This window comes from Camelus bactrianus, chromosome 35 (genome assembly GCF_048773025.1).
Source record: "Camelus bactrianus isolate YW-2024 breed Bactrian camel chromosome 35, ASM4877302v1, whole genome shotgun sequence".
Lineage (NCBI taxonomy): Eukaryota > Metazoa > Chordata > Mammalia > Artiodactyla > Camelidae > Camelus > Camelus bactrianus.
The window spans coordinates 31,422,955-31,448,868 of record NC_133573.1 but is presented as its reverse complement, the minus strand read 5'-3'; the positions used below and the strand labels follow the sequence as shown (position 1 = coordinate 31,448,868).

The 25,914-nt window shown below is 46.8% G+C and overlaps 1 protein-coding gene across 15 annotated transcripts in view; it reads right to left on the bottom strand.

The window, feature by feature from the left end:
• The window catches only part of DIP2C (disco interacting protein 2 homolog C), a 274,924-nt gene that overhangs the window by 162,597 nt on the left and 86,413 nt on the right, over nt 1-25,914 (bottom strand). For 3 of the 15 annotated variants that reach the window (XM_074358495.1, XM_074358502.1, XM_074358505.1), the window contains exon 1: nt 8,029-8,050. The exons of the other annotated variants lie outside the window; for them this stretch is intronic. In XM_074358495.1, the coding sequence (XP_074214596.1) occupies nt 8,029-8,035 (7 nt within the window). In that variant the 5' untranslated portion in view covers nt 8,036-8,050. Of the gene's footprint in view, nt 1-8,028; nt 8,051-25,914 lie in introns of those variants that run through there. 15 annotated transcript variants of the gene reach the window in all.

Here is a 25,914-nt window from a genome sequence, read left to right as displayed (position 1 = left end):
TCAGAAAATAGGAGGAGGGCAAGAAAGGACCTGGGTAGTTGAGATAACCCACCTGGAGCTCAGCACTGACCAGGCCACTGGATGTGCACTGCTGTAGGCAGTGAGGAGCCGCCTCGAGAAAACTCATCCAAGTGACCACCCCAGGGGATGGCTGGGCACCATCGACTGCTCTCCCCAACACCTGCCACCTCCCCAGAGCCCACTTCTCCAAAGGACACAAACAACTCTTGTTCTAGGCCTTCAGGTCCATGGTAACTGCTTTGGGGCCCTGATTCAGGATTTTTTCAGAATCAAGAATACACCAAACTGTCAAGAAGCCAAGACTGAAGAAATGATGTGAGTATAAGGTAGATGCTGAGCTAAGAAAGCTGGCAACTGGCCAGACACCCAGATGCCAGGGTGGCAGTCAGACAGCCACCAGGGGTAGCCAGGTGCCTGTCTCAGAAAGCCATCAGAGGGGCTCCTGTGTGCATGTTTGTGCACCCCACATGTGTGCACATGCCCTCACACACCACACACATACCCTCAAATACTTGCACACACAACCACACATCCAAAGCACAACCACACACGTGCACACGTATCTGACACATGCCAGCCTAGAAACTGTCACTCCTCAACAAGCATCACATTTTTCTCATGTCATTTCCCTTGCTGTGTTACACCAACATAGAGATTCCCAACTTGGTAACGTCTGACACCAGGAAGCCTCCTTCTCTTAAGCAGAACTGCGGTCCCAAGTCAGTTTCATTTAGGTGTTTTTTAGTCTCCACCTCATGGTCCATCAGTCTACACTGACAAAGGTCTGCAATCCAACACAACTACCAGGTCTCAAAGCTGGAGAAGAAAACAGGAAGAATTCTCAGGACATGTGGAACATGTGTTTCTCTTACACCCATGGTCCTGCCTATCGTGAGGAAGAAGGCAGAGGTTGGATGTTTCTGGGAGGAAAAATGTCTTGCAATCAAAGGGAAAATTACTTGAAATCTTACCTTTCGAATGAAACAAACCTAACAATGGTGGCCTGTGTCACTTCTACACGAGGGACAGCTAGGACACTCAGCTGCCCAATTCCCATGACAGCCCAATGAGGGGGGTGCTAGTAGCTACATCCTATAGCTGAAACACCTGAGACCACAGCGGTTCCAGGGAGGAGTAAGTGAGGAGTTGGTACTGAACCCCACCCACCTCCAATGGAGTCCTGACATTAAACAGGCAACTTATTGCTGCTCTGTCCTTAGCTTTAAACCATATTGCAGAGAGAGAAGCAAGATGGTGGAGTAGAAGGATGCTTGTAGCTCACCCTTTCCCATAAATACACCAAAACTCACATCTACGGACCCACTCAGCCAATCAGAGCACCTGCGGAACTCCGACAGAACATCGCCCTCTTCAAAAGGCAAAGACGCCAAAAATCTGGTATGAGAAAAGGAAGAAAAGGCAAAACAGTGTGGGATTGGTCCCACGGGGAGGGAGCGGCAAAGGAGGAATAGCACTTGTTCTCTGAACCTCCCCCTCTCCAACGGAGAGGCCAGAGGGACCAAGGGGAAGACTCCAAGGCTCAGATCTGCCCCAAGCACCTCTTGACAGACAGAACTAAGTTAAACAGGCACAAAGAGTCCCCGCAACACCCAGCCCAAGATGCTAGCCAGCAGCTGGGGGCCGGGACAGGCTGCCAGAGCCAGGCAGAGGACTGGGGCAGTGGCACTGATGCAGCCCCGGGGGAAGTGCAGAGTGCTACGAGCCGTGGCCGGGAGGGGATACGGAACAGAACCACCTCGGTCCCCCAAAAATTGCAAAAAAGGCAAAGCAACACAGCTGGTGTGCCCTGAGGAAAGGGGCACCGTAGCCTTTCTCTCCTCAGACCCACGGCGCCATTACTGGAGCTTCTCGTGAGGAGAGGCTGTTGCCATATCCTCCTGTGGGCAGCACCCAGGCAGGCGTGGGGCCAAGACCTGAATCCGCATCCCCAGGGGGCTCCACAACCTCCTAGGCAGGACTGAGATTTGTTTACAGCCCAAGGCAGATAGGATCCTTCTGCCCTGGCACCTCAGAGAACTCACATCACCAAGACAAACAAGGAGCTGAGATTTGGCATGAAGCAGGGGCAGGGGCTGTTCTGTGGTCTTCCCTGACTCTGCCTACAGAGCACCGACCAGAGGCGGAGTGGGCAGCTGCACAGAGCAGCAGAGCAACCCACGCCGGGAGAGGGCGGGCGGCCACCTGCCTTCCTGGCAGGAACGCAGCACCTGACCTCGGTGCTGGGAGTGGGCATAATCTGCCCACCTGTCTTGTCCGAGCGCAGCACCTGACTGTGACATTGGGAGGGGGAGTGACCCACCCGCCCACCGGTGCCAGAGAGATATGAGCAATATGAAGAAGCAGAGGGACCACTCCCAGTTAAAAGATCAAGAAAAATCCCCTGAAAGCACAATCAAGGAAATAGACATTGATGGCCTACTAGATCAAGGTTTCAAAAAAGGAGTGATCAAAGTACTGAAGGAACTAAAAGAAATTGTGTTTGGAGATGTCAAATATGTCAAAAATGAAATAGAAGCTATAATGAAGAACCAAGTAGAACTGGTAAACTCACTGGCTGAGATGAGAGCCGATCTAAAGGCTGTACAAAGCAGGCTAGATAATGCAGAGGAACAGAAAGCACCCAATCAGAACAGCTGAGAGAAAAACAAATAAAAACCAATGAAAACAATATAAGGGATCTATGGGATAATATAAAGCATGACAATCTATGCATAATAGGGGTTCCAGAAGGGGAAGAAAGAACAAAAGGGATTGAAAAGGTATTTGAGGAAATCATGACTGAAAACTTCCCAAACCTAAAGAAGGAATCAGATATCCAAGCATAGGAGGCTCAGAGGGTCCCAAACAGACCCACACTAAGACATATCATAATCAAGATGGCCAGAGTCAAGGATAAAGAAATGATATAAAGGCAGCAAGAGAAAAACAGTGAGTTACAAGGGAACCCCCATAAGGCTCTCAGCTGATTTCTCTACACAAACACTATAGGCCAGAAGGGAGTGGCAAGATATATTCAAAGTCCTGAATGAAAAACAGATGCATCCTAGGATACTCTATCCAGCAAGGCTACCCTTTAGAATATAAGGAGAGATAAAGAACTTCACAGACAAGCAAAAACTAAAAGAGTTTAGCAACACTAAACCCATGCTAAAAGAAATATTCACAGGTCTACTCTAAATAGAAAAGAAGCAAGATGCTACAAAAATGAGAAACTCATAACTGGAAAGGTGATAACTACCATGAATTAAAAATAGAATAAACACAAAATTGTAAAAAAAAAAAAAAAAAAAAAAAAGGTGTCTAAATCATTAAGAGTGGGAGAGGGAAGCAAGGAAAGCCACTGTGGAAAGCAGTATGGAGATTCCACAAAAGACTAGGAATAGAGTTACCATACAACCCAGGAATCCCACTCCTGGGCATATATCCAGAAGGAACCCTACTTCAAAATGACACCTGCACCCCAATGTTCATAGCAGCACTATTTACAATAGCCAAGACATGGAAACAGCCTAAATGTCCATTAACAGATGACTGGATAAAGAAGAAGTGGTATATTTATACAATGGAATACTATTCAGCCACAAAAACCAACAACATAAAGCCATTTGCAGCAACATGGATGTTCCTGGAGATTGTCATTCTAAGTGAAGTGAGCCAGAAAGAGAAAGAAAAATACCATATGAGATCACTCATATGTGGAATCTGAAAAAAAAAAAAACATAAATACAAAACAGACTCATAGACACAGAATACAAACTTGTGGCTGCCAAGGGGGCTGGGGGTGGGAAGGGACAGACTGGGATTTTAAAATGTAGAATAGATAAACAAGATTATACTGTATATCACAGGGAAATATATACAAGATCTTGTGGTAGCTCACATGCAAAAAAAAAAAATTACAATGAATATATGTATGTTCATGTATAACTGAAAAATTGTGCTCTACATTGGAATTTGACACAACATTGTAAAATGACTATTACTCAATAAAAAAAGTTTTTAAAAAAAGCATATTGCAATTATCAGCAATCTTCTTGAATACTGTTCCTTTGGACTTTGTAGCAGGTAATGTGAATAATCAAACAATCTTTCAAAAATATTTTGCCAAATCTGCTTTCAGATATAATTGTTATGAAATTAATGAAAAACTGAGCTACGAAATAAAGCTAAATTCATACTGAAATGAATCACAAAGGAATTCTTAATTTGAAGAACAGAAGTGAAAAAATAGTATTCTCTAAATCGCACCAGCCAGAAGAGCCATCACCTTAAACTACAACTGACTCCATATGCTTAACAATGAATTGTACGGAATAATCTGAGATATGACCATGAGCTGAACGTTCATCTTCATCACCTGAGAGCTCTCCTGCTACAGTAGGAAGAAACAAAGGCATCCCTGGAGACAGTTTTAACTGGGACTTGCAACACTGCAGATCTCAGCCGGAAGTTTACTGGGAGGTATTCTGCAAGATGCAATGAATAGAAAAACACTACCAACCTGAGTACAAGTGACTGCTTCTTTGCAACAAGGAGACAACAGCAGGAGAAGACCACAGGTAGAACACTGCAAATGTTCAAAAGGAAGGATACAATGGAACAGAAGAATCTTCTGTTATCAGCCAGTTTATTTAAACTATTAAAAAATAAAGATAAAATAACTGCATACATATTTCTTGAGATTCTTCTTCTTAATTTTCTCACAATTATGTCAGTACTCAGAAAAGGAGAAGGAACAATTTAGTAGAATAAACTTGATGAGGCAGTATGTTGATGTGAAAACAAAACAGTAACAATTAGGTTAACTACTTTAAACACTTCCTAGGAGTTCAAATAAAAAAATTTTGTCCCACTGGCTTTGTACCACTTTAAGTTAAAAAAAGGTTATTACCATAGCATAGAAAGCAAGCTGATATAGCTCAAATCAGATTTCACGAAAGAGTCCAACAGGTTCCTTCATTTTGTTTACTCTAGTTTAAAAAAAAAAAAAAGTTATACCAACTGCTCTTTTGCAGTTTTGCTGGTAGAGACCCAACATGAATGAGAACTATCACTGTGGAAGTAAGCCTGGGGTGAGGGTGGGAAACCCTGTACACACAGAGGGTTTTAAAATAAGTATTTCACCTAAGTTTATTTTTCATTATGTAATAAAGAACTTTCAGACAGACTGTTCTATCTCCATGAAGAATGTAAAGTGGACTTCATCCTAGTATTCTATGAAAAGCCACAAGAACGAATGGAAGCAGAGAAATGGCAAAGTACAAAGTCAGCCAGACCAGACGCTAACAGACACATTTAGCCCAGGGGACCCGGAGAGCCAGGAGAGCATGGCTTTCCACAAACTGAGCTGTCCGTGTGGTGAGGGCACCCATCACTATAATGACGCTGGCTGTGATTCAGGAGGAAGCGTACTAAGCACCAGCACACTTCACATTCACAAACCCACCTGCTTTGAAACCTATACAACCTGAGTCCATTCCGTGAGGAAGAGCCACAGTCCCAGTCCCTCCTGTTGGTGGTCAGTGTAAACACACTAGGCTTTGTCGGGAAAGAGAGGCTGCAGCCAGAGGGTGGTAAATGGGTTTCAATGAAACTATTTCCACCTATTTTCCAGTGGAGAACAATGGGGCCTGCCTCAAGGACTGGGGTCAGTTCAGAACAGGTCAGACCAGCGTACGAGGTCCCTCGTCGTGGCTGTTGTCTCACCACTCCCATAGTTGGGGCTCCCTGGACTGACCCTCATGAATTAAGGAGCCTGCCTCTCCAGAACAGAAAAGTGCCACCTCCTCCCCCTCCTTAACCCTTAACTGACCCATTCCCGAGGCCTGCTGTCCTCAGCAGCTGCCAGCAGAGTTAGCAGTCCCAGGAGATGGGGGTTGGGGGCAGGCTCCTGCCCAGCTCCCCAGCCACTGCTGCAGGACAAGCGTTGGTCAGCTTCCCTTTCTTCTTCTCTCTGGTCTCTACACATCCACAAGCAACACAGGCTGCCGCGTGCACCAGTGACAAACACAATGACACACGCACTTCTGAGAAAGTCACTGCCCTAAACTAAGCTCTGCTTCATAACCCAAAAACCCACTCTCTGGGAACCTCTCATTTCCTTAATTCAGGAATAACCACAAGTCATGCAGGCTCCAACACAACCAAAGAAGGGAGTTCTGGTACCCCTACAGACTGGACAAAATTTAACTGCAAGTTCTTACCTAGTAATTTGAACATAAAGTCATTTCTCAAAACATGCCTGTTTTAATGAGCTACATTATAGGCTGAAAGCATACACACACAAACCATCTAAGGAAAACTCTGTGCTTTATTTCTTTTTCCCTGTGAATAAAAACAGCTTGCTGGATTCGTCATCCATCTCCTTCTTCTGATAAGGGAGAAAACAAAGAGAAATATTTTCTGTTGAAACACCCCAAACACTCATTTTAAGACAACGAGAGGTTTTCCCCTAGTCTTCCTGGAACTTGATACCCATAATGGCTTTTTCAAATCAATGTATAAGAATTTAGAAATATGTTATTTCTTTGCACCTCTATTTTTTGTTTCCATACAGGTAGACACCAGAGCCCTTAAAACAAATATTTTTCAGTTGTGAAATGTGATTTTTCTGTTCCTAAATCATAAAACGCTGCATCTACTAGGATGGTAACAGAAGGGCAGCTGTGGTGGCAACTAAAGGATTGTTTACTGTCTAAACAAGAAAATAAAATGAATAAATATATAATTTATAATTAAATTGTAATAATAAAATTTTTCCCATTTATTCCAAAGCTCTTTACTAGAGTGAAGGGTTACAGAAAGTGCTGCCAGCCTGATTTCATTAACATGTTCATCTCACTGCATTATATGTGGTAAACTTGACAGATATGTGAAAGCACAGTTGTGACTAAATTAAAACTGATTTTAAAAAAATAAAAAATAAACTGGGCCAAGAACTTTACCTACAGTATCTCATTTAATCCTCACAACAGTACATGATTGTCATCATCCCCATTTACATATGGGTAAACTGAGGCTCAGAAGAGAAACTTCCTTGCCTGAGTTCCCTCCGTATTATGGGCAGAATAGGTCTCTGGATCCTATGCTCCTATTTCATCTTTCCAAGTCTGAGCAATAAATTAGATCTTAAAGGATGCTCTATGCTGCTTTTTCATTATGTCTTATTATGGGGTGAAAAAAAAAAGTTAAGTCTTACTGTTATTATTTATTAATTGATTCTAATACCAGCCCAAATCAGGAAGGGGTATATGACAGTACTTTCCTTCACTAAGAGACCCTAAACAATTCCAAATAGAACACAGCATGAACAAGGATTTACTTTGCCCTGACTTTTTTAAACCGTTATAAAGGGATACTTTTTTAAACACGAGCTCTTTCTGCTAGTGTCTTGCTCTACTCCAGCCTATTTAAAAAGCACAAAAACGAAGGAGAGGATTACCATCCTCTGGAAGTAGTAAAGCTATACAGAACAATGTTCTTTACTTCCTGTCTGGCATGTAAACCCATGTCTCCAAAGGCAAACAATTACGTGCTGCAATGCTTTGAGCACCTTAACATGTGTCAGAGACACTGTTATCTAAACCAAAACCTGAGTCGCACAAATCTAAGAAATCAACAATTCTGAATGTGGCCTGGTGACGCCATCCCCAACAAGACCTGGAAACTATCCCGCATCCCTTCAACTTAGGGGTGAGCCCTCCAACAGCCAACAGTGGCGACAATTCCTACTTTACACCTGTATGGTGTTAACACAGTGCTGAAGGCAGGGGCACACTTCAAGGACTCCTGAGAAGGAGACTTGTCTGCAGTTCTCAGCTCTGTGCCAACCTTTCACTCTCCACCAAGACCATCCCCACCTAACAGAGCAGGGAGACCTGATGCCCCTGATGATGATTTACTGAGGAGAAAGCAAAACACCAACAAAGTGAGAAAAAGTTTCATCCACTTAATGTTTTCTATTCTTAATTCGTTAATTCTGTTTACCTTCCATTTAAAAGCAGTAGGTGTACATGTGTACTTGCATGAAGGTATCAGGATCCAGTCTCCAAGCTCCATGAGCTTCAGAGCCATGACAAGAAAGGGTCCCGGGCTTACTTCCGCTGAATCAGTTCATGACAGACCAGGTCAGAGGGCCTGCTAGACACTTTCCGCCCACACCACATGAGTCTGCAAGTCTGGGAACACAAGGCCAGTGACAACCATCCTGGCCACCCTAGAATCAGAGACAGGAACACACGGCACTAAACACAGGGCAAGAGGCAAACAGAGGAACCAAAGGCTAACCCATCTGTAATCCCCTGAAACCCGATCCAGCTTCTTGGCAAAAGGGAAGCAGAAACGGCATTGATCGTCTATCCCTCCAAGAGCTGGGCTCCTTTTCTGCTCAGGAGTCACACAGCCCTTATGCTCACAGGCAAGACTACTTCACTACGTGCACAAAGTACTTTCCGAATTTCACTTTAAATTCTCAGAATGGGGACTACATCTAGCTGTCTCTCTTAAAGAGCCCCCTCTCTTGTGGGGACAAGAAAAATCAACTGAGAAAGAGGTATCAAACAAAGGCCATAACACACAGCCCAGAACTTAAACATTAAAATTTAATTAATACACTTTAAGTTGAAGACGAATAGTTACATCCTAAACATTTAAAAGCCATGCAGCCTCTGGTGGGAGAGGAGTGTGCAGCACAAAAGGCTAGTTCTGTGATTACCCAGCTCAAATAATGGCTTCAAGTTCAAGGGGAAGGGCAGGTCCAAACTCAGTGCTTCCTTGCCCAGAAGCTGCCGGCTCATTTCCGCAAGGGACGGAGCAGGGGCCCTTGTGTGGCCTGTGGCCTGTGGCCTGCGGCCAGCAGCCCCATGCCCCGCACACCCCACGACGTACCAGAGCACCCCGAGAACCCCGCACACTTGCACTCCCCTACACCGCGTGCCCCCACACATCCTGAGCCCCAGAGCCCTGTGCCCCTCGCACTCCGAGCCCCCACACACACCTGCTCCCCCTCACATCCCACACCTCCCACATGGCCCTCCCCCCCCCCACACACACCCGGAGCCCCAGAGCCCCGCTGCCCCACACTCTGAGCCCCCCACACCTGCTCCCCCTCACACCCCACACTCTCCACCCCCGAGCCCCACACACGGCGGAGGCAGAGGCGGCAGGCGGGAAGCCGCGTGCGTGCTCACCGGGACGAAGGCCCAGACGTCGCCGACTCTCAGGCACCCTCATGCCGGAGGGCAGATGCCGGCCCACGCGCGCCGAAGCAGCCCTGGTGAGGGAACTGCCGATGGATCTCCTCAGGGGCCACTGGGTCTGCAGCCCTCAGCCCGCCTCGTCCCTCCCGGGCCAGAGGCTGGGCGCGCAAACCCCAGCTGACGGACGTGGTCCCGCAAACGCCCACCGCCCTGAGCAAAGCGGCGGGCCTCCCCACGCGGGGCTCTAGTGCGCGGGCCTTGTTCTTTCACCTCCGGAGAGACCGGAAGGCTCGTCACACGTCCTCTCACGGTGGTTAAGACCCTACTTTCTCTCACAGTAACCCCGCGGGGCTGCAAACCCGGAGGAAGCAATCCCGCCAGTTCATCCGGCAGAGGCCAGAGCGCACGCTCCGTGGGGCGGGGGTAGGGGGTAGGGCAGTGCACGTGAGACCTAGAGCGCATGCTCAGCGGGGCGGGGCGGGGGGGCGGGGCGGTGCACATGGGGCCCAGAGGGCATGCTCCAGACAAATGCACCTGCGAGGCAGGGGCTTGCTGGGAATAGTGGGAACGTGTGAGGGAGGCGTAGGCGGGGAGGGTATTGGGAACACGTGCGAGGTGGGTGGTCAGCTGCAGGCAATCAGGCCTGTGGAGTCCAGCTCACATGAGGAAAGGCCTCAGGCAGTATGGATGTTGAGGACTGAATGTCTGTGTCCCCCAGATTCAGATGTTGAATCCTAACTTCTAAGGTACTAGGTATTAGATGGTAGGGCCTTGGGAGGTGATGCAGTTATGTGGGTGGAGCCCCCTGAGGGATTAGTGCCCTGATAAAAAGAGACCCCCACAGAGCTCCCTCCATGTATCAAGACGCAGAAATGCCATCTGTGAACCAGGAAGTGGGTCCTGCTCAAACAGAGAATTTGCTGGTGCCTTGAACCTGGACTTCCAGCCTCCAGAACCCTGAGAAACCAACCTGTTACACCCTCCGTTTGTGGTGGTGTTATAGCAGCCCAAATAGACTGAGAAAATAGCCTGAAAGGGAAAGGATGAGAATAAAAATTCTTATGGCTTCAGACAAAAACAGAATTTGGGCAAAGACTGACAAGACCAACCTAGAAATTGCCAATCTACATGTAGACAGAACTAAATATAGCACATATGCAGAAAATGACAGGTAACCTGTCACCTTAGAAATGATCCTGAAGAACCAAACATAGATCAGGTTCAGCATCCCAAAGTCTTTCAGGCACTTTTATTTTCAATAATCCTTGAGTGCATAATTCTATAAAACCAAGAATCACAGCCTTACTAGCTCCACAGACCAGAGATTCAGCATAAGGTGATGCACACCCTAAAATTCTGATCATAGGTTAAAGCAGAGGCAGTGAACATCAGGTGCAGTCCACAGGGATGCACGAAGACTGAGTAAACTAGATACTTCTAAACCAGCAACACCCTAACTTCCGCTGGGCTTACACAATGACTCTCCAAGGCACAACTAGAAGAATGCCATTCAAACCTGAGGGGTAATTACAAATAGTAAATGCAAGGCCAGTGATAACACCTGTGGCCCTTAGAGAGCACTTGATCTACACCTAAGTAGATTTTGTACTAATCGCCTTACAAAAATGTAGGGGAGAAGGGCTCTTGTTTCTTGGCTTTGCATTAAACATTCCTAACTGCCACATGAAGGGGAAAACAACTTGCTCAACCAGGAAACAAAGCTCTTTAAGAGACCCAGAAAGCCCCAGGGAGACAATACCCTCAAAGAAGGGTTATGAAATAAGAAGCAAAACAAAACAAAACATTGATACCACGATAGAAATGGCCCTACCACTTGAGAAAGGCTAGTGTTTCTACTACAACTACAAGAGTAAAATAGGCCCAAGGTCCAGCACAGCACCCCAAACCTATGTGGGGTCTTTCTTCAATTTTTTTCTAAGTTTCTACCTAATTAATTCTCAAAATGTCTCTAGGAGAGAAAAGAATTCAATTGTATTGCACTTCTTTTAACAAGTAAAGAAAACGAATGCACAGAGGTAAATTTCCACAAAGGTTAAAGATAGGGGTCAAGTACAGTACTGTATTGTTACAACTGTGAACTTTCTTCCAAATTCATCTAAACTGGCATGAGAGTAGAGGGCAAGAATGTATTACACCTATGAAAGTAAGTCATGTCCAAAATGGCGAACTCTTTACCCAGAACCTGCACAGCCAGAGCTCTGAAAGCCTGTACTGGAAGCTGCCAGTGTGACCAGCACTACAGTGATCTGCTCAGGGTCATGCCCCAGCCACTTGAAGAACCCAACCACATGAGAGAGGCTCAGGACAGACTAGCTCTCTAGTGAAGTATGTTCTGTGGTCATCTGTATCCAGGCAAACTTCCAACACCTACATGATCTCAACTGCTCATCACAAACTCATCCACTTGTGCTGAACTGGCCAGGCTATGGGTTAATGTTTGCAACTCATATACTTGTGTGGTTCTAAAAAAAATTTGGAACAAGAACCCCCAAGATCAGTTTCTGTTTACATAATATTTAGTAAACAAATTTTCACAAGTAAAATTTCTGCTGTGAAACATGAATTTTCAGGAGCCCTGACGAAATACAAAATGCACACAAATCCACAGAAAACTTGTATTTAGCTTGGTTCCACATTCCAGCCACTCCAGTTCCCAGGAACGTGTAGGTCTCAAAATAATAATAAGGTCCCATACACTAATAGTAAGCCTTTGGTCCCGTTTCACAAACCATAAAACACTGCCTTGAAGCAGAAAAAATCCACACCCCCGGGGGCTGGAGGATCGTTAAGATCATGAATTCTAAAGCCAGACTGCCCAGATCTGCCTCCCTGCTAACTTGAGACAAGTGACCTTAAACTCTCTCAACTCTAATTTCCTCACTAGTACAATGTGGATGATGACAGTACCTCCCTCCTGGAGTAACGGGGGATAAAATGCTGTCAGCGTGGAACTCACCAGGGAATGCACAGTAAGAGTGCCAGCCATGTGATTAAGTACACAAAATCCACATCAAGGATTTACCAAAAAACAAACAAAAGACTTACCCTTCTATAAAGATCACTGCTCTTACCCACCTTTGAGGTATTTAAACAACAAACACTGTTGAGTAGTCATGTGCAAAGGATTTGGTCTGTGACTCTCCAACTTCTCAGGAGAACCCCTGTCATCAAGCCTTCTCCACGTGACCCCTCCAGTCTCCAACCCTAGCCATGCAAGATGATGACGGACTAAGGGCTAGGGCTGCATGTCCAGGATTTAAATTACACACATTAAGTCAGGGAAATTAGTGCTGCTCAAACCTCACCGTGCAGGTGACTCACCAATGATCTTGTCAAATGAAGATTCTGTCTTCATGGGTCAAGAGCAAGACCTGAGGAACTGCATTTCCAACAAGCTTGCCTAATGCTGCTTTGGGGTGAGGATGGGGGCTTGAGTGAAAACATCACAGGAACTAGAACTAAATTCAGGGTTGGGGGAATGGGTTGCCTGAGCTCAGGCTCCTAGACCCTCTTCTCAGAGAAATCTATGCCTAGACCCCTTCAGGAAAGATCCTACATACAGAAACTGCCCTACAGGTAAGGTCCCCCAGGAGGCAGATCCAGACACACAGGTTTCATGACCCCAAGTCCTGGCCACTGCAAAGGAGGAGGTCAAGGCACTGACAATCTTGAGCAGACAGGTGTGTCTGTCGTTAATACCCTCAAGCTGCTGGTCGGAAGCCTTCTCATAAAAAAAAAAGACCAGTGCCTACCAGTCCCTCCAAAGCCACAGGCTCACACGCAGCCCAAGGCTGAGGCCCCCACCCACATCACTGACAAGAGCCCCTCCCAGCTACAAAGCTGTGTTTGCATCACACTCCAGAGCATCAGGCCAGCTGCATGCCCCTAGACTGCCCAGTTCACAGTCCCACTATTTGTTTTTGGCTTTTCTTTCAATTCAACACATCAAAACATAAGAATAAAATTCAACACAAAGTTATACTAAGGAAATCAATTTTTTCAGAAAGTAATTTAGGGTAAATTTTCCTGGAATTCTGCTGTTCCTGTTTAGAATGATTTTTTTAGTTTGTGTTTTAAAATTAGCTTTTATTATGCTGTCTTCCCAATCTACTAAGACTCCAGAAAAAAAAAATAAAATAAAATCATTATGAAATCCAATTCCATTTTATGTCAAGTCAGAAATATGTTTTGTGAACATTATAGAACCCTGATTAAAGAAACTGAAGACAAATAAATGGACAGATATTTCATGTTAATGGATCAGAAGTAATATTGGTAAAATGTTCATACTACCCAAAGTCGTCTATTTAATGCAATTACTATCAAAATTCTAATGCACTTTCCATAGATGTTGAAAAAATAATCTCACAAAACCACAGAAGACCCCAAATAACCAAAGTAATCCTGAGAAGGAAGAACAAAGCTGGAAGCATCCTGCTTCCTAATTTGAAGCTATATTACAAACTTCTAGTAATCAAAACAGTATGTTTTTTGGCATAAAGTCAGACGATTGACAAATGGAACAGAACTGAGAGCCCAGAAATATACCAAGGCATCAACTAATATTTGACAAAGCAGCCAAGAACACTCAATGGGGAAAAGATAGTCTCTTCAACAAATGGTGCTGTGAAAGCGGAAATCTACACACATAAAAATGAAACTAGACCCCATCTTGCCCCACTCACAAAAATGAACTCAGATAAAAGACTTAAATGTAAGACCTGCAACTATAAAACGCTTAGAAGAAAACACAGGGGAAAAGTTCCTTGATGTTGGTCTTGGCAACAAATTTTTGGATAAGACACCGAAAGCACAAGCAACAAAAGCAAAAACAAACAAACAGGACTGTATCAAATAAAAAGCTTCTGCACAGCAAAGGGAGCAGTCAGCAAAATGAAAAGGTAACCTATGGAATGGGAGAAGACATTTGCAAACCATCTATCTGGTAAGGGGCTAACATCCAAAATATGTAAGGAACTCATACAACTCAATAGCAAAAATAAATAAATAATCCAACTAAAAGTTGGGCAAAGGACTTGAACAGACATTTTCCTAAAAAGACATACAGATGGCCAACAAATACATGAAAAGTTGCTCAACATCACTAATCATCAGGGAAATGCAAATTAAACCCACAATGAGACATCACCTCACACTTGTTAGATGCCTATCAGTAAAAAAAAAAAAAAAAAAGTGTTGACAAGGATGTGGAGAAAAGAGAACCCTTATGCACTGTTGGTGGGAATGTAAATTGGTGGAGCCACTATGAAGATTCCTTGAAAAAGCTAAAAATACAACTACCATATGATCCAGAAATTCCACTTCTAGGTATTTAACTGAAAAAAATGAAATCACTTTCTCAAAGAGGTATCTGTACCCCCATGTCATTACTGCATTATTTACAATCAGTGAGACATGGAAACAACCTAAATGTTCACTGACAGCTGAACAGATACAGAAGATGTGGTGTATATACACAATGAAATGTTACTTAGTCATAGCAAAGAAGGAAATCCTGTCTTTTGCAACAACATAGATGGAACTTTCACTTATGCTAAGTGAAATAAGCCAACAGAGAAAGACAAATACTGGATAGTCTCACTTAGATGTGGAGTTTAAAAAGGCAAACCTCATAGAAATAGAGAGTAGAACGATGACTGCCAGAGGCAGCCACTGATCTGTTCTCCATTCCTATGGTTTTGTCTTTCCCCAGAGCATCACGTGGTGGCACTATACAGAAAGCATTGTTTTGAGACTGGCTACATTTACTCACCTGGTGCCATGGGGGGTCATCCAGGCTGCCATGTGCATCAATAACTTGCTTGTTTTTACTGCTGAGCAGTATTCTGTGGTATCGATGTACCACGGTTTATCTAGTCATCTTTTAGGGGAAAGTAAATAGAGCTGCTATAAACATTCAAGTACAGGTTTTTGTTGGTCATCAGTTTTCACTTTTCTAGGGTAAGTATCCAGGACTGGGGACTTCTGGGTCAAGTGTTAAGGGCATGTCTTCTTTTCTAAGAAACTGCCAAGCTGATTTCCAGAGTGGCTGCACCATTCCACACCCGCCAGCAATGCACAAGCGTTCCGGTGGCCCCCACCCTCCCCAGCACTTGGTGTTGTCACTGTTACCTTACACCACTTGAGTAGGGCATCTCATCATGGTTGTAATCTGCATCTCAGTAGGACTAGTCACACTGATATATCATGTCATACTTATTTGCCAACATTATATCCTTTGCAATGAAGCATCTGTTCAGGTCTTCCTCCACTTAAATTGTTTGTTTTCTTAGTATTGAATTTGGGGAGTCCTTTATATATTCTGGATATAAGTCCTTTGTAGAATATGTGATTTGTAAATATTTTCTCCCCATGTGTAGTTTGTGTCTGCATTTTCCTTAACAGTATCTTTTGCAGAGCAGTTTTTTCATTTTGATGAACTCCACTTATGTTTTTTTTTTTATGAATCATAATATCATGTCTAAGAACTCTTTGTCTAACCTCAGGTCAAGAGTTTCTGAAAGTTTCAGAGTTTTACATTTAGAGCTATGATCCATTGAGTTAACTTTTGTATAAGGTGTGTTTCTGTTTTACTCATCTGGATGCTCGATGCTTCCATCACCATCTGTTGAAAAGACTGTCCGTTTTTCACTGAACCACTTTGGTGCCTTGTCAAAAATCAATGGCCATCTTTATGTGCTTCTATTTATGGACTCTTCTGTCTATTGACCTATGTTGATCCTGAGCAAATTATAACTTACTACTTACTTTAGTAAATGTTTCTTTGTGGAAAAAAAATCTGTCTGGAAGCAAGAACAAACCAGTGATACTCTGTATGATGTTATTCTTCTTGTAAGGAAGGTATGAGGCAGCGCAGCCCCAAGACAGATCAATGCTTTAACGGCTCCCAGGCAAGTAAACATAAAACTTGAACACGTCTAAGGGGAAAGCAATTCTTTTCAAAATAGCTTCCAAAGGCTATCAATGTGACACAATTTCTCCATAAAAACTCCAACAATTTAACAACAGAATGACATTCATAAAGAACTACTGAATATACTTTAATTAAACTTATAACACAAATGCATCCTCAGGTTAAGATGGTTGGATCAACACTGACTAGACAGTAAGTGCCTTCAAGGTGCAGCACAAACAGGTGAAAAACTAGGGCTAGTTTCCAGCAGGGAGACCCCACACAAGGATCTAATCTGCTGGAAAAGCAGACACTCTAAGTGGCAGATCATGAGAATGATGCTATGACCACAGTGAGATGGGCTAAGCTTAGGACGAGACTGGTGGCCCAGGGCCTGCACATGGAGGCTTCATACCAGATGGCTCTGGCGTCCATTAACGAGGGGGCCCCATGTTGGGGCCAGAGCAAAAGGGTACATAATTGTTGGGGGGAAGCATAACATTAGTGCACGGTGCAAAGCAAGCATCTAAATATCACAGTGCCTCGTGGGCCACACTGACCCAACAGACAGGTTCCTGCAGACACCCAGGCTCAGTTATGCAGCCCTGGAAAGGCTGGAATTACTAACTCTCACACTGATCAGCCTCTCCTGGGGACAACCCTCGGGGGACTCAAGGCCCCACAGCTCCTTTCCCCCAAGAGGTGCAGTGAAGAACTTGGATGCCAACTCCCTCTTGTGGCATATGCCCCCTTCAATCCGGTACACCATAAACAACACATGTTCCAGCTTTGATTCATTCAGATCTAGGTTAAACAAGACAACACACACTCTGACCAGCGAAGAGAAGGGTCCACTGCAGTCTGTAAACAAACAAAGAAAGACGCTACTGTCTAGTCTATGAGGCACACAGTCCCTGCGAGTTAGATGGGTATTATATTCCATTTCTTTGCCTTCAGAGTACTAGAAATCAAATTAAAAATAGAAGGAGAAGGAACCTAGAAACTCAACAAAACAAATGAGAATCAAATATCTGGCAGCAGTCATCTTGATGAAGTGTTTATTAGAGGGGGAACATTCCTACCTTAAGGCAGAAATATACACACATCAGCACACACCAGCTAACATGATGAAAATGTTAGTTTGCTGAATCCTCTTCACTGCACCACCACAAACTAGCACAGAACGAAATGCTGACCATACAGTGCAAAACCCCACAGGACAGCCACGTTTGGTAACACACACACAGAAGGTATATATTCAAAGTGCTGTCCCTTTCAAAAGGGACCCACAGAAAATTCTCCTTTCATTCCAATGAATTAATGGCATGGCACCAAACATTTCTGGAATGTTCTTTATGCAACTTTTCCTTCCATCTAAAGTGGCCTAACAAAATTCACAAAATTCTTTGAGCTGGGAAAGACTTCAGAGATCTCCTTATTTAACCATAAATCCTCTCTGCTCAGGTAGGAGGTAAAATAAATGATTCCCAAACCAATGGTTTTTTGATGTGTTGTACCTTGTGTCTAATAATGGTACATCCTCATCTATGAAGGGTTAAATTTTGTAAATAGTCCAGGGTGAGAGAGAACTCTTTCTGGAATTAAACACCAGGTATGAATACAAATTAATGTCCCTGGCTTTCCATATATGGTGGATAAACTAGGCAAAAGGAATGACAGATGGGAGGAAACTGACTCCTGTGACTCAAGAATCTGACTCCTCTGGGAAACTGGACTTAAAAAGGGAGCAAACTTTGGGTGTCATAGGAGGGGCCGGAGCTCGGCCAGCACTGCTCGTCCTCCCCAGGGCTGGAAGCGCAAACCTGGTGCCCGAGGGACCAGCTGCAGGGGTGAGCTCCTCATCACCCCCTGGACCCTAGGGGAGGGGAGGTGGTGTAAAACCAGTGCCTTCCTGTTCCTTCTGCTCATCCTCATCTGTACGGCAGCCCCTCCCAAAACTCCCTGGTTCCCAGAAGCAAAGGCAGCTGCCTTCGTTGCCCCAGCCCTTGCAGGTCCTATTCTGGGGGCTCAGTAAACAGCAAGAGCTCCCTGCTCTCTGCCCCTCAGGCCACGCCCACTTCCAAGGTCATCTGCAGGCATCTGAGGAGGGTCAGCTTACACGCAGAACCTGGGCAGCCAGAAGAAAATGTCCTCTCCTCAAGCTGGGTCCACCTGGACCTGCAGCCATTCTCCCTGCTTCATTACCCGCTAACTACGCCTCAGTCACAGAATTCCTGCTCTGTCCTCAAAGGGACCCACAAAAACCATCTACAAATGGTATGATTCAAGCTGAAAAAAGTGTCCATTTGAATCTTTCACTGGTAAAGATCAACACTGCAACAGGGACTCCATGCACATCACCATGAAAAATGAAATAATTAGTTTACCACCGATGATGCGGGAGCCTTTCCATTTTTTTTTAAATTGAAGTATAGTTGATTTACAGTGCAGTGCTAGTTTCCAGTGTACATCATAGTGATTCAATTTATATGTTTTTGTGTGTGTATATATATATATATATATACACACACACATATATATATACATACACAAACACATACATATGTATTCTCTTTCATTATAGGTTATTACAAGCTATTGAATATAATTCCCTGAGCTCTACAGTAGGGCCTTTTGGTTTTGCTTTTCCATTCTTGGTATAATTTGTAAGCCGACAGCCACCACCTGCAACCATCCAGCCCTTGCTCAGAATCCAAACTTCAAGAGCGATCGATCGTTACTAGCAGTTGGTAAAGGCTTCCCCCCGGGCCCTGAGACACACCCTCCTGGGCCACATGCAGAATTGCAGCAGGAGACACCGAATGACCAGGACGCACAGAGACAAAATGGCACCAGTTACAGGAATGAGAACCATCTTACAAAGTATCAACCAATAAACAATGTTTGCCACGAAAACTGATAATAGTAAATATATTCTTTAAATTTAATTGAATTTGTTCCATGATTTGCAAATGACACAGGAGACATCATAAAACTAGGCCTATTGATGATTATGTAAGTCTTTAAATGCCCTTGAACTATTTCTGTCCCTTCATATTTTTATACCAAATAAGCCTAAGGTTAGAGAATTATAAATAATATCCCTGACAACAGCTGGGATGTCGCAAGGACAGAACTTACACCCATAGGGACTGACTGACCCGTTTCCCTCCTTTCTCTGTATGAAGACACGGAAGGAACTGTAAGCGAGGCCTGAGTGTGCACCTGCCCAGTGTCCCTGAGGGTCCCTGCTGCTTCCCTACACACGCCCTGCAGGGCAAGGATGCCCCTCCTTCAGCCTCGCCCTGCAGCTCCGGAGAGCTGACGTCACCCCACGGGCCACAGCAGGCCTCCTCCCCGGACCCCCCTGCACCCGCAGTCATGGCAAGGCTGGAAGAAGCTGACCTAACAACCAGTCATCCCCAAGGAAAACTCCATGTGTCCTTCCAGACAAGGGGCCAAGGCTGCCAGGTGAATCAGCTCAGGGGTAGGGTTTTGTTCTTACGTGAAAAAAAGACAGTGGTGTTTGAGCAGCACTGACTCAGGGATGCCACAGGCGGCCTCCCATCTCACCCCGACAAGGGCAGCTGGAGCAGGGTCCCTGCCTCCTAAGATGCCAAGAGACCCTAAATTGAGCAAAAGCCTTTGGTTCAGGCCTTAAATCAACGAGCATCACAGTATGGACTTTCTCTTCCTTGATCCAAAGCGCCACCCCGCAAAGCACACACACAATTATGACACACACTTCCCCTGGATGACGATCAAACCCCATCAAGGCACCATGGGGACACAGCGGAACCTGGGTTCCTCGTCCCCTCCTGCCCCCAGCCCCTGCTGTGCCTGGAACCGCCCCCACCCCCACATCCTGACCCCCCTGCTCTGGTCTCAGAGGCTCCTTCCTCAAACTCAAACGGGCTTGTGTTTCACTTTCTTAAGTGTGAGAATACCCAGGGGAGAATCTTCACTGCTATCCAAATGTGACAGCACGTAAACCGAGCAACGTGCCTGCAGTCAGGCGGAGAGTGGCTGCAGGCATCCTTGGCATGGCTAGTGGGTTTGCAGTTTATCTCAAACTGTCACTGGCAAAACACCAGCCCAGGGATGTCTGCCTTTCTCTCAGAGCAGGCTCCCCCATGGGCACTCTGCAACGCCTTCAAAGTTTCTGCATCAGAGGCAAGCGTGATCCCATGTCCCTGCTTCATAAAGCAAAGTGACATGGCCTTGTGAAACCAGGACCCCAGAAATGAAGTAAGTGAAGGAAGGACAAGCCAGCCCAAATCAGGCTCCACAGACCACTGCCTCTCCTGGTCATGAATTGGGTTCAGAGAGCAGAAGCTGACTTCTCCCTGTGGCAGGACAGACAAAGGCCACCTCCCCTGGCTCTGGGATTCCAGCAGAAGTGACGCTTCACTGAAATGGTTAGAATTAGCAGCCACGCACACAGAACAGGCAAGGACTTACCAAGACGCCCTGTCTGAACGTAACACCTGGCAAAAACAAAAGGTAAAGCACTTCATGGAAGGATCAGCTTATTCGAGAGGGAGTCCCCTCAGTATCTATGAGATCCTCGAAACCAGTCTCTCGGCCAGCTCCTGGACTCAAGAGGCACGTCCCACACCATAGGACAGCAAGACCAGGATGGCAGAAGAGGGACAAAGCCATGTCAAGGCAGTCTCATCACCCTCTTCAGAGCTGGAGGGAGGACCGCGCACCAGCTGACCGCCAATGGCTGCTCACCAACAGGTCACCCAGGGCCACACAGAAGTGCCATCCTGAAAGGGCTGAAGGGACCTCCAGGTCATGTAATCCAGCTGCCTCATTTGACAACCGCGGGCCCGTGAAACACAAAGTCCAGCATGAAGACTTCTAACCTACATGCCCTGCCTCCTCCCTACCCACCTCCCATAGTGTGCATGAACAGTGAAGAAATACGAACGCCATGAACTTCCAAACAACACATTTAGATTCCAAGCATAAGATGCAAGCTAAAAACATAAAGATAAATGGTAAGAAACTTTGGAAATTAACCTAAAGACTGTTCACTGAATACCCAAAGGCAAACGTCATCTTCTAAAAGGAGATCAGATGAATTCAGCCTCAACTATTCCTGAAATTTCACTGAGTATCTGGTGGGATCTACTTCCTTCTTCTCTTTTAACACGATTAACCCAACAACTAGTTATTTCATTTCAGGGAAAAGGCTAAAATCATTTTTAAAGGCCCTACCACAAAACACTTATTGTTCATCTGTTGTATAATAAAAGGGGTATTCAGCTTCAAGCGTCTACAACACGGGTTTTGTTAAACAGCGTTTGTGTGAACAGACACGAGAACATGAAGAGACCCTTGGCCGGAGCTCTCAGAACCCGCAGAACACGTTTCAGCAGCAAGAGGAAAAGGCTCTACAGTGCGGGTCACCTGGAGATTCCTTGTCCTCATTGCGAAAAAGCCAAGTAAATGCCCCGCGTTCACCAGAAAACAAGGGAACACGTCCCTCAGAAGAGCCGTGGTTTCTGCTTCTTTCTCATCACCACCGACCAACAAAAGTCTGCACGGTAATCCCAACACGTCCAGCCTGTGACGCCCCAGAAATTAGGCTGAAGAGTCTACCAACTTGGAGATGTTGTTTCTACAGTCCAGGCGTGGGCTCTGATAACACCTTTCATTACTGTGAATGAGGACGCTAACCCCTTCCAGAATTTTCTTTAGGGGGTAAAACCATAGTTTGTGGCAGTTAATCACACCCTTAAAACTTCACTGTCACTGCAGAAACTGGGCAGAGACGCACGCCCAAGTTCTCCTCTCAGAGACCAGCCTCTTCTTAGGGCTCAGATGTGAGTATGGTGGTTGTCTGGTTTTTAAGACGAGAAGAAGGGGCATTTTCAAAGCATAATCAAACATCTTTTTCATGCAAAAACAACACTCGTAAACAGACAGTGCTACCAACTTGCCTCACACAGGTCAGCCCCAAAGCCAAACACTGCAGAGGCAGCGGTACAAGCCCCGCTCAGGGCGCTGCGAGGGTCCGCGTGTGCCTGCACTCCCCGGGCTCCGGTGGACGGGCAGATCCAGCCTGTGACCCACTCCCAGGCAAAGGGGTGCGGACCCCTGCTCTCAGAGGAGTGTTTTGAGACACAGCCCGCTGTGGTGACATAGGACCAGAGGAGGGAGGCGGAACTGAGAGGGGGCCATTTCATCACATGCAGTGACCTGAGGGCAAGAGGAGCAGCAAGCTGGCGGCCAATCTGGAGACCTTCTGTGTGTGAGCAGGGCTGGCAGCTCTGAAGACCATTTCCAAACCCGAGTGTCCACAACACCTACACCTGCTGGTCTCAGACCCCACTGACCCCAACATCCAGGAGGAAGGGCTGGACTAGGAAAACAACATTCTCCGAGGGCAGAGGTGGAGGGAGCAGTTTCAGCACAGAGCAGGCAGTCCTAGGGGAGACGGACCAGAGCCAAGTGCCTGGTGGGGAGCCTGAGGCTGACCGAGGGAGGAGAACGCGCTCGTGGGGGCAGGCGGCCAGAAATCCCTGAAACCCACCCCTCTGGCATCACCACGGTCAGCATCACTTGGGAACTGAAGGTCTTGGTAAACCCAGGGCTTGGTCTTGTCACTTCTACCTAGTGCTTTTGGTCCTTGGTAAACGCAGCTCAGAGGACCCAGGGTGTTGGGTTCAGAGCCAACACTCCAGGTAGCTGCACTTCGAGTATCTGAATAATGAGCAGACTGTCACAATTTGATGGCATGGCAGGAATATTCAACACTGAAGGGTTTTAGGCAGGAGTCAGGGTCAGGAGTCTTCAGGGACCTTGCTTCTGCCCAGCACGTGGAGGTGCCAAGACACTGTCACAACAGTCCTACACAGGGACAGTGGGCAGGATCTGGTCCACCTCCCAGGACATGTGTGATGGCCAGGCAGCAGCTGAGACTGACGGGGCTTCTGGGAAGTACCGGGTGGACGCCACTGCTGTTCCAAGAGGTGGAGAGGCGCTAGGAGCAGGCGGGAGCACCTCGTGTCCCGGCTCAGATGTGAGCTGAGACCCTGGGTTCCAGCCTCACTGTGCCGAGTGACCCCACCCCCACCCCAGACTTGCACAGTCCCCGGGGCCACACGGCCGCTGCTCCCAAGCAGAGTTTTGCTATTTATTTAACTTTCATTAACTTGCATTTGAATGGCCATGCTGGCTGGTGGACTGCCGGTCCCACTTGGCCTACCCTCCCGAGGCCGGTTTCTCTCCTATCAACGGGTGAAGGGCACCAGCCCCCGTGTCCAGAGGATCAAGAAGGTACAGTGGGCTAGTGGTTGGAGACAAGCATGCGCCTGTGCTGCTCTGGGCCCCACATGGCTGTGTTTCCATGGGCCGGGCTGGGGGTCGGGCACTGCCCCCCTCCACGGCTCTCAGTGCCTCCTCTCCCTCCCCTCTCTCATATGGCCAAGCACACACTCCTCTCCAGGACTCAGGAGATCTGTCCCCCTTACCCAAGACCTGCCATGATGGAAGAGAGTAATGCTCACAGGACAACATCCATGAAAACAGGGAAAGTTCCCAAACTGCTGTCCCTGAAGTGCTGCACCCTGAGGAGCAGCTGACGTGACACTAGGTCACCTGAGGCAGGTGGAGCAGACCACAGGCCAGGCTTCCTTCTCAGCCACCCGGAGGAGGTGCCTGTGCTGCGGACTGAATGCTGTGTCCCCTAAAAACCACATGTGGAAGCCCCAGACCCATGTGATGGGGCCTCTGGGAAGCAATGAGGTCGTGAGGGTGAAGCCCCACGATCAGATCAGCGCCGTTGTAAGAGGATGCCAGAGAGCCGACTTCAGTCTGTCTGTCTTGGTCTGTCTGTCCCTCCCTCCTCACCACGTGAGGACACCACGCGCAGGCGGCTACCCACGGGCCAGGAGAGCCCTCACCAGAACTGGCCACGCCAGGGCCCTGACCTCCAGAATGATGAGGAACGCCTGCTGTGTGGGGCGCTTTGTTACAGCAGCTGAGCTGACTGTGACGCCTGGAGGGCCCTGTGAGTGGGGAGGCCCCTGACCCCAGCGACGCCTCCTCCCCGGCTGGCCACGGCACCGCCACACCAGGAGCCCCAGCTGACCACAGACTCCTCCTGGATCCTCTTCCTCCTTCTCCGACGACACTCTCCTGGGAGCAGGGAGGTTACTTCTTAGGCAGGTTCTGTCATAATCTCCCTTCTTCCATTCTTTCCACCCCCAGAGAAGTGCTGCTAACAAGATAAACAGCTGGAGGCCCGGCAATGGCTCAGGGCTGAGACACTCTGCACCTGGGGCCACTCACACCTGCAAGGGCTGAGCTACACAGCCTGGTCTTGTGACTACTCAGCAAAGCCTGGAGGATAAAAACCAGTGCAGACGGGCAGACGCCAACCGGCACACAGGAAAGCGATTCCCCAGACTGAGTCTGGATGGGATCCCTCCCTACAGCAAAGGTGGGTAACGACTGTGAACTTCGGTTCTCCAAGGCTCATTAAAAGGTCTCCCAGGTGTGACCTTCCTGTATAACAAACAGCATCTCAGGCAGCAGCTTTACCAAAACACAGGCACGTTTCAGATTAACATGTGAGGCTGGGCTCTGTGGGAAGCATCTGCAACCTCTCATGTGCCCCCAAATGAAGTTATCACTTTGTCTGCTTTACTTCATGTGCCTGAAAAGAAAAGAAAACAAAAAGGCTGGCTTTTTTCAGCCAATCACCTACTTTATGCTTACATATTTTAAATTATAACAGTTGATTGTTTCTCAGACAAACGCTACACAAATATAACTAATATCATTATTACTACTCCAAATATTCAGTCCATTTCCAGATAATCAGGCAACAATAAAAAATAAAGCTATATTAAGGTTTACAACACTCAAGAATAATAATTTAAAAATACACTCATGCTTCAAAAATCACTATTCCTATTTTAGATGCCAAAATGCATATGAGAGAAGTAGAAACACTCTTGATTTTTAAAAAATCTTACATGGAGATGACCACCTTTTTTTTAAATTTTAAGAACTGACTGCTTTTAGAACTACAACAGCTTATGGTTCCAGACCAACGCTGAGGATTGGCCCACTCCGTGTCTCTTCCATGTGAAGCTGGAAAACTAGAAATACGCTTTCCAGACCCAAGGGTTCCCCATGGGCTCAAACACGTCCGAACGCAGCGGGCAGAGAAGTCCCTCCTGCCCACTCTGGCTGGTCTCTGCTGAAGCCACATGTCACGTGGAAAACAAATGTGAGCTTGGAAAGGAGAGACTTTATTTGGAAGCCTTACTGCAGCGGGGAGAGGACACTCCTGGCACCGGGGGACAGAACACTGTGACCCCAAGGCCTGTCGGCTTCTGGGGAGGAGGGGAGGAGTCAGCAGGGCCGGGAAGGATGCATGTGGGGGTGGGACAGAAGGAGGTGGGTCAGACACGGGTCAGGGGTGTCACCGAGGCCAGCCTGCTCCAGGGGGACCCTGAGGAGGGGCCGCACGGCCGGGGCAGGGACCTGGAGAAGGAGAGGAGCCAACATCCTGCTCCCACCAGTCAGTGCAGAGCATCACGACTTCCCCTGAGGCACAGACGGGACTGGGAGGGCCTGACGGGCTTGTGCTGGGTTCCCGGGGCAGCAGGGCCTCATCCAGCTCTCATGGAAAGGGGGTCCCCTGTGGTGAGTGAAGGGGGCAGGGGGACCCTCAGCCATCCTGCCTTGCGGACTCGGGGTGCAGGAGCGGCACACATC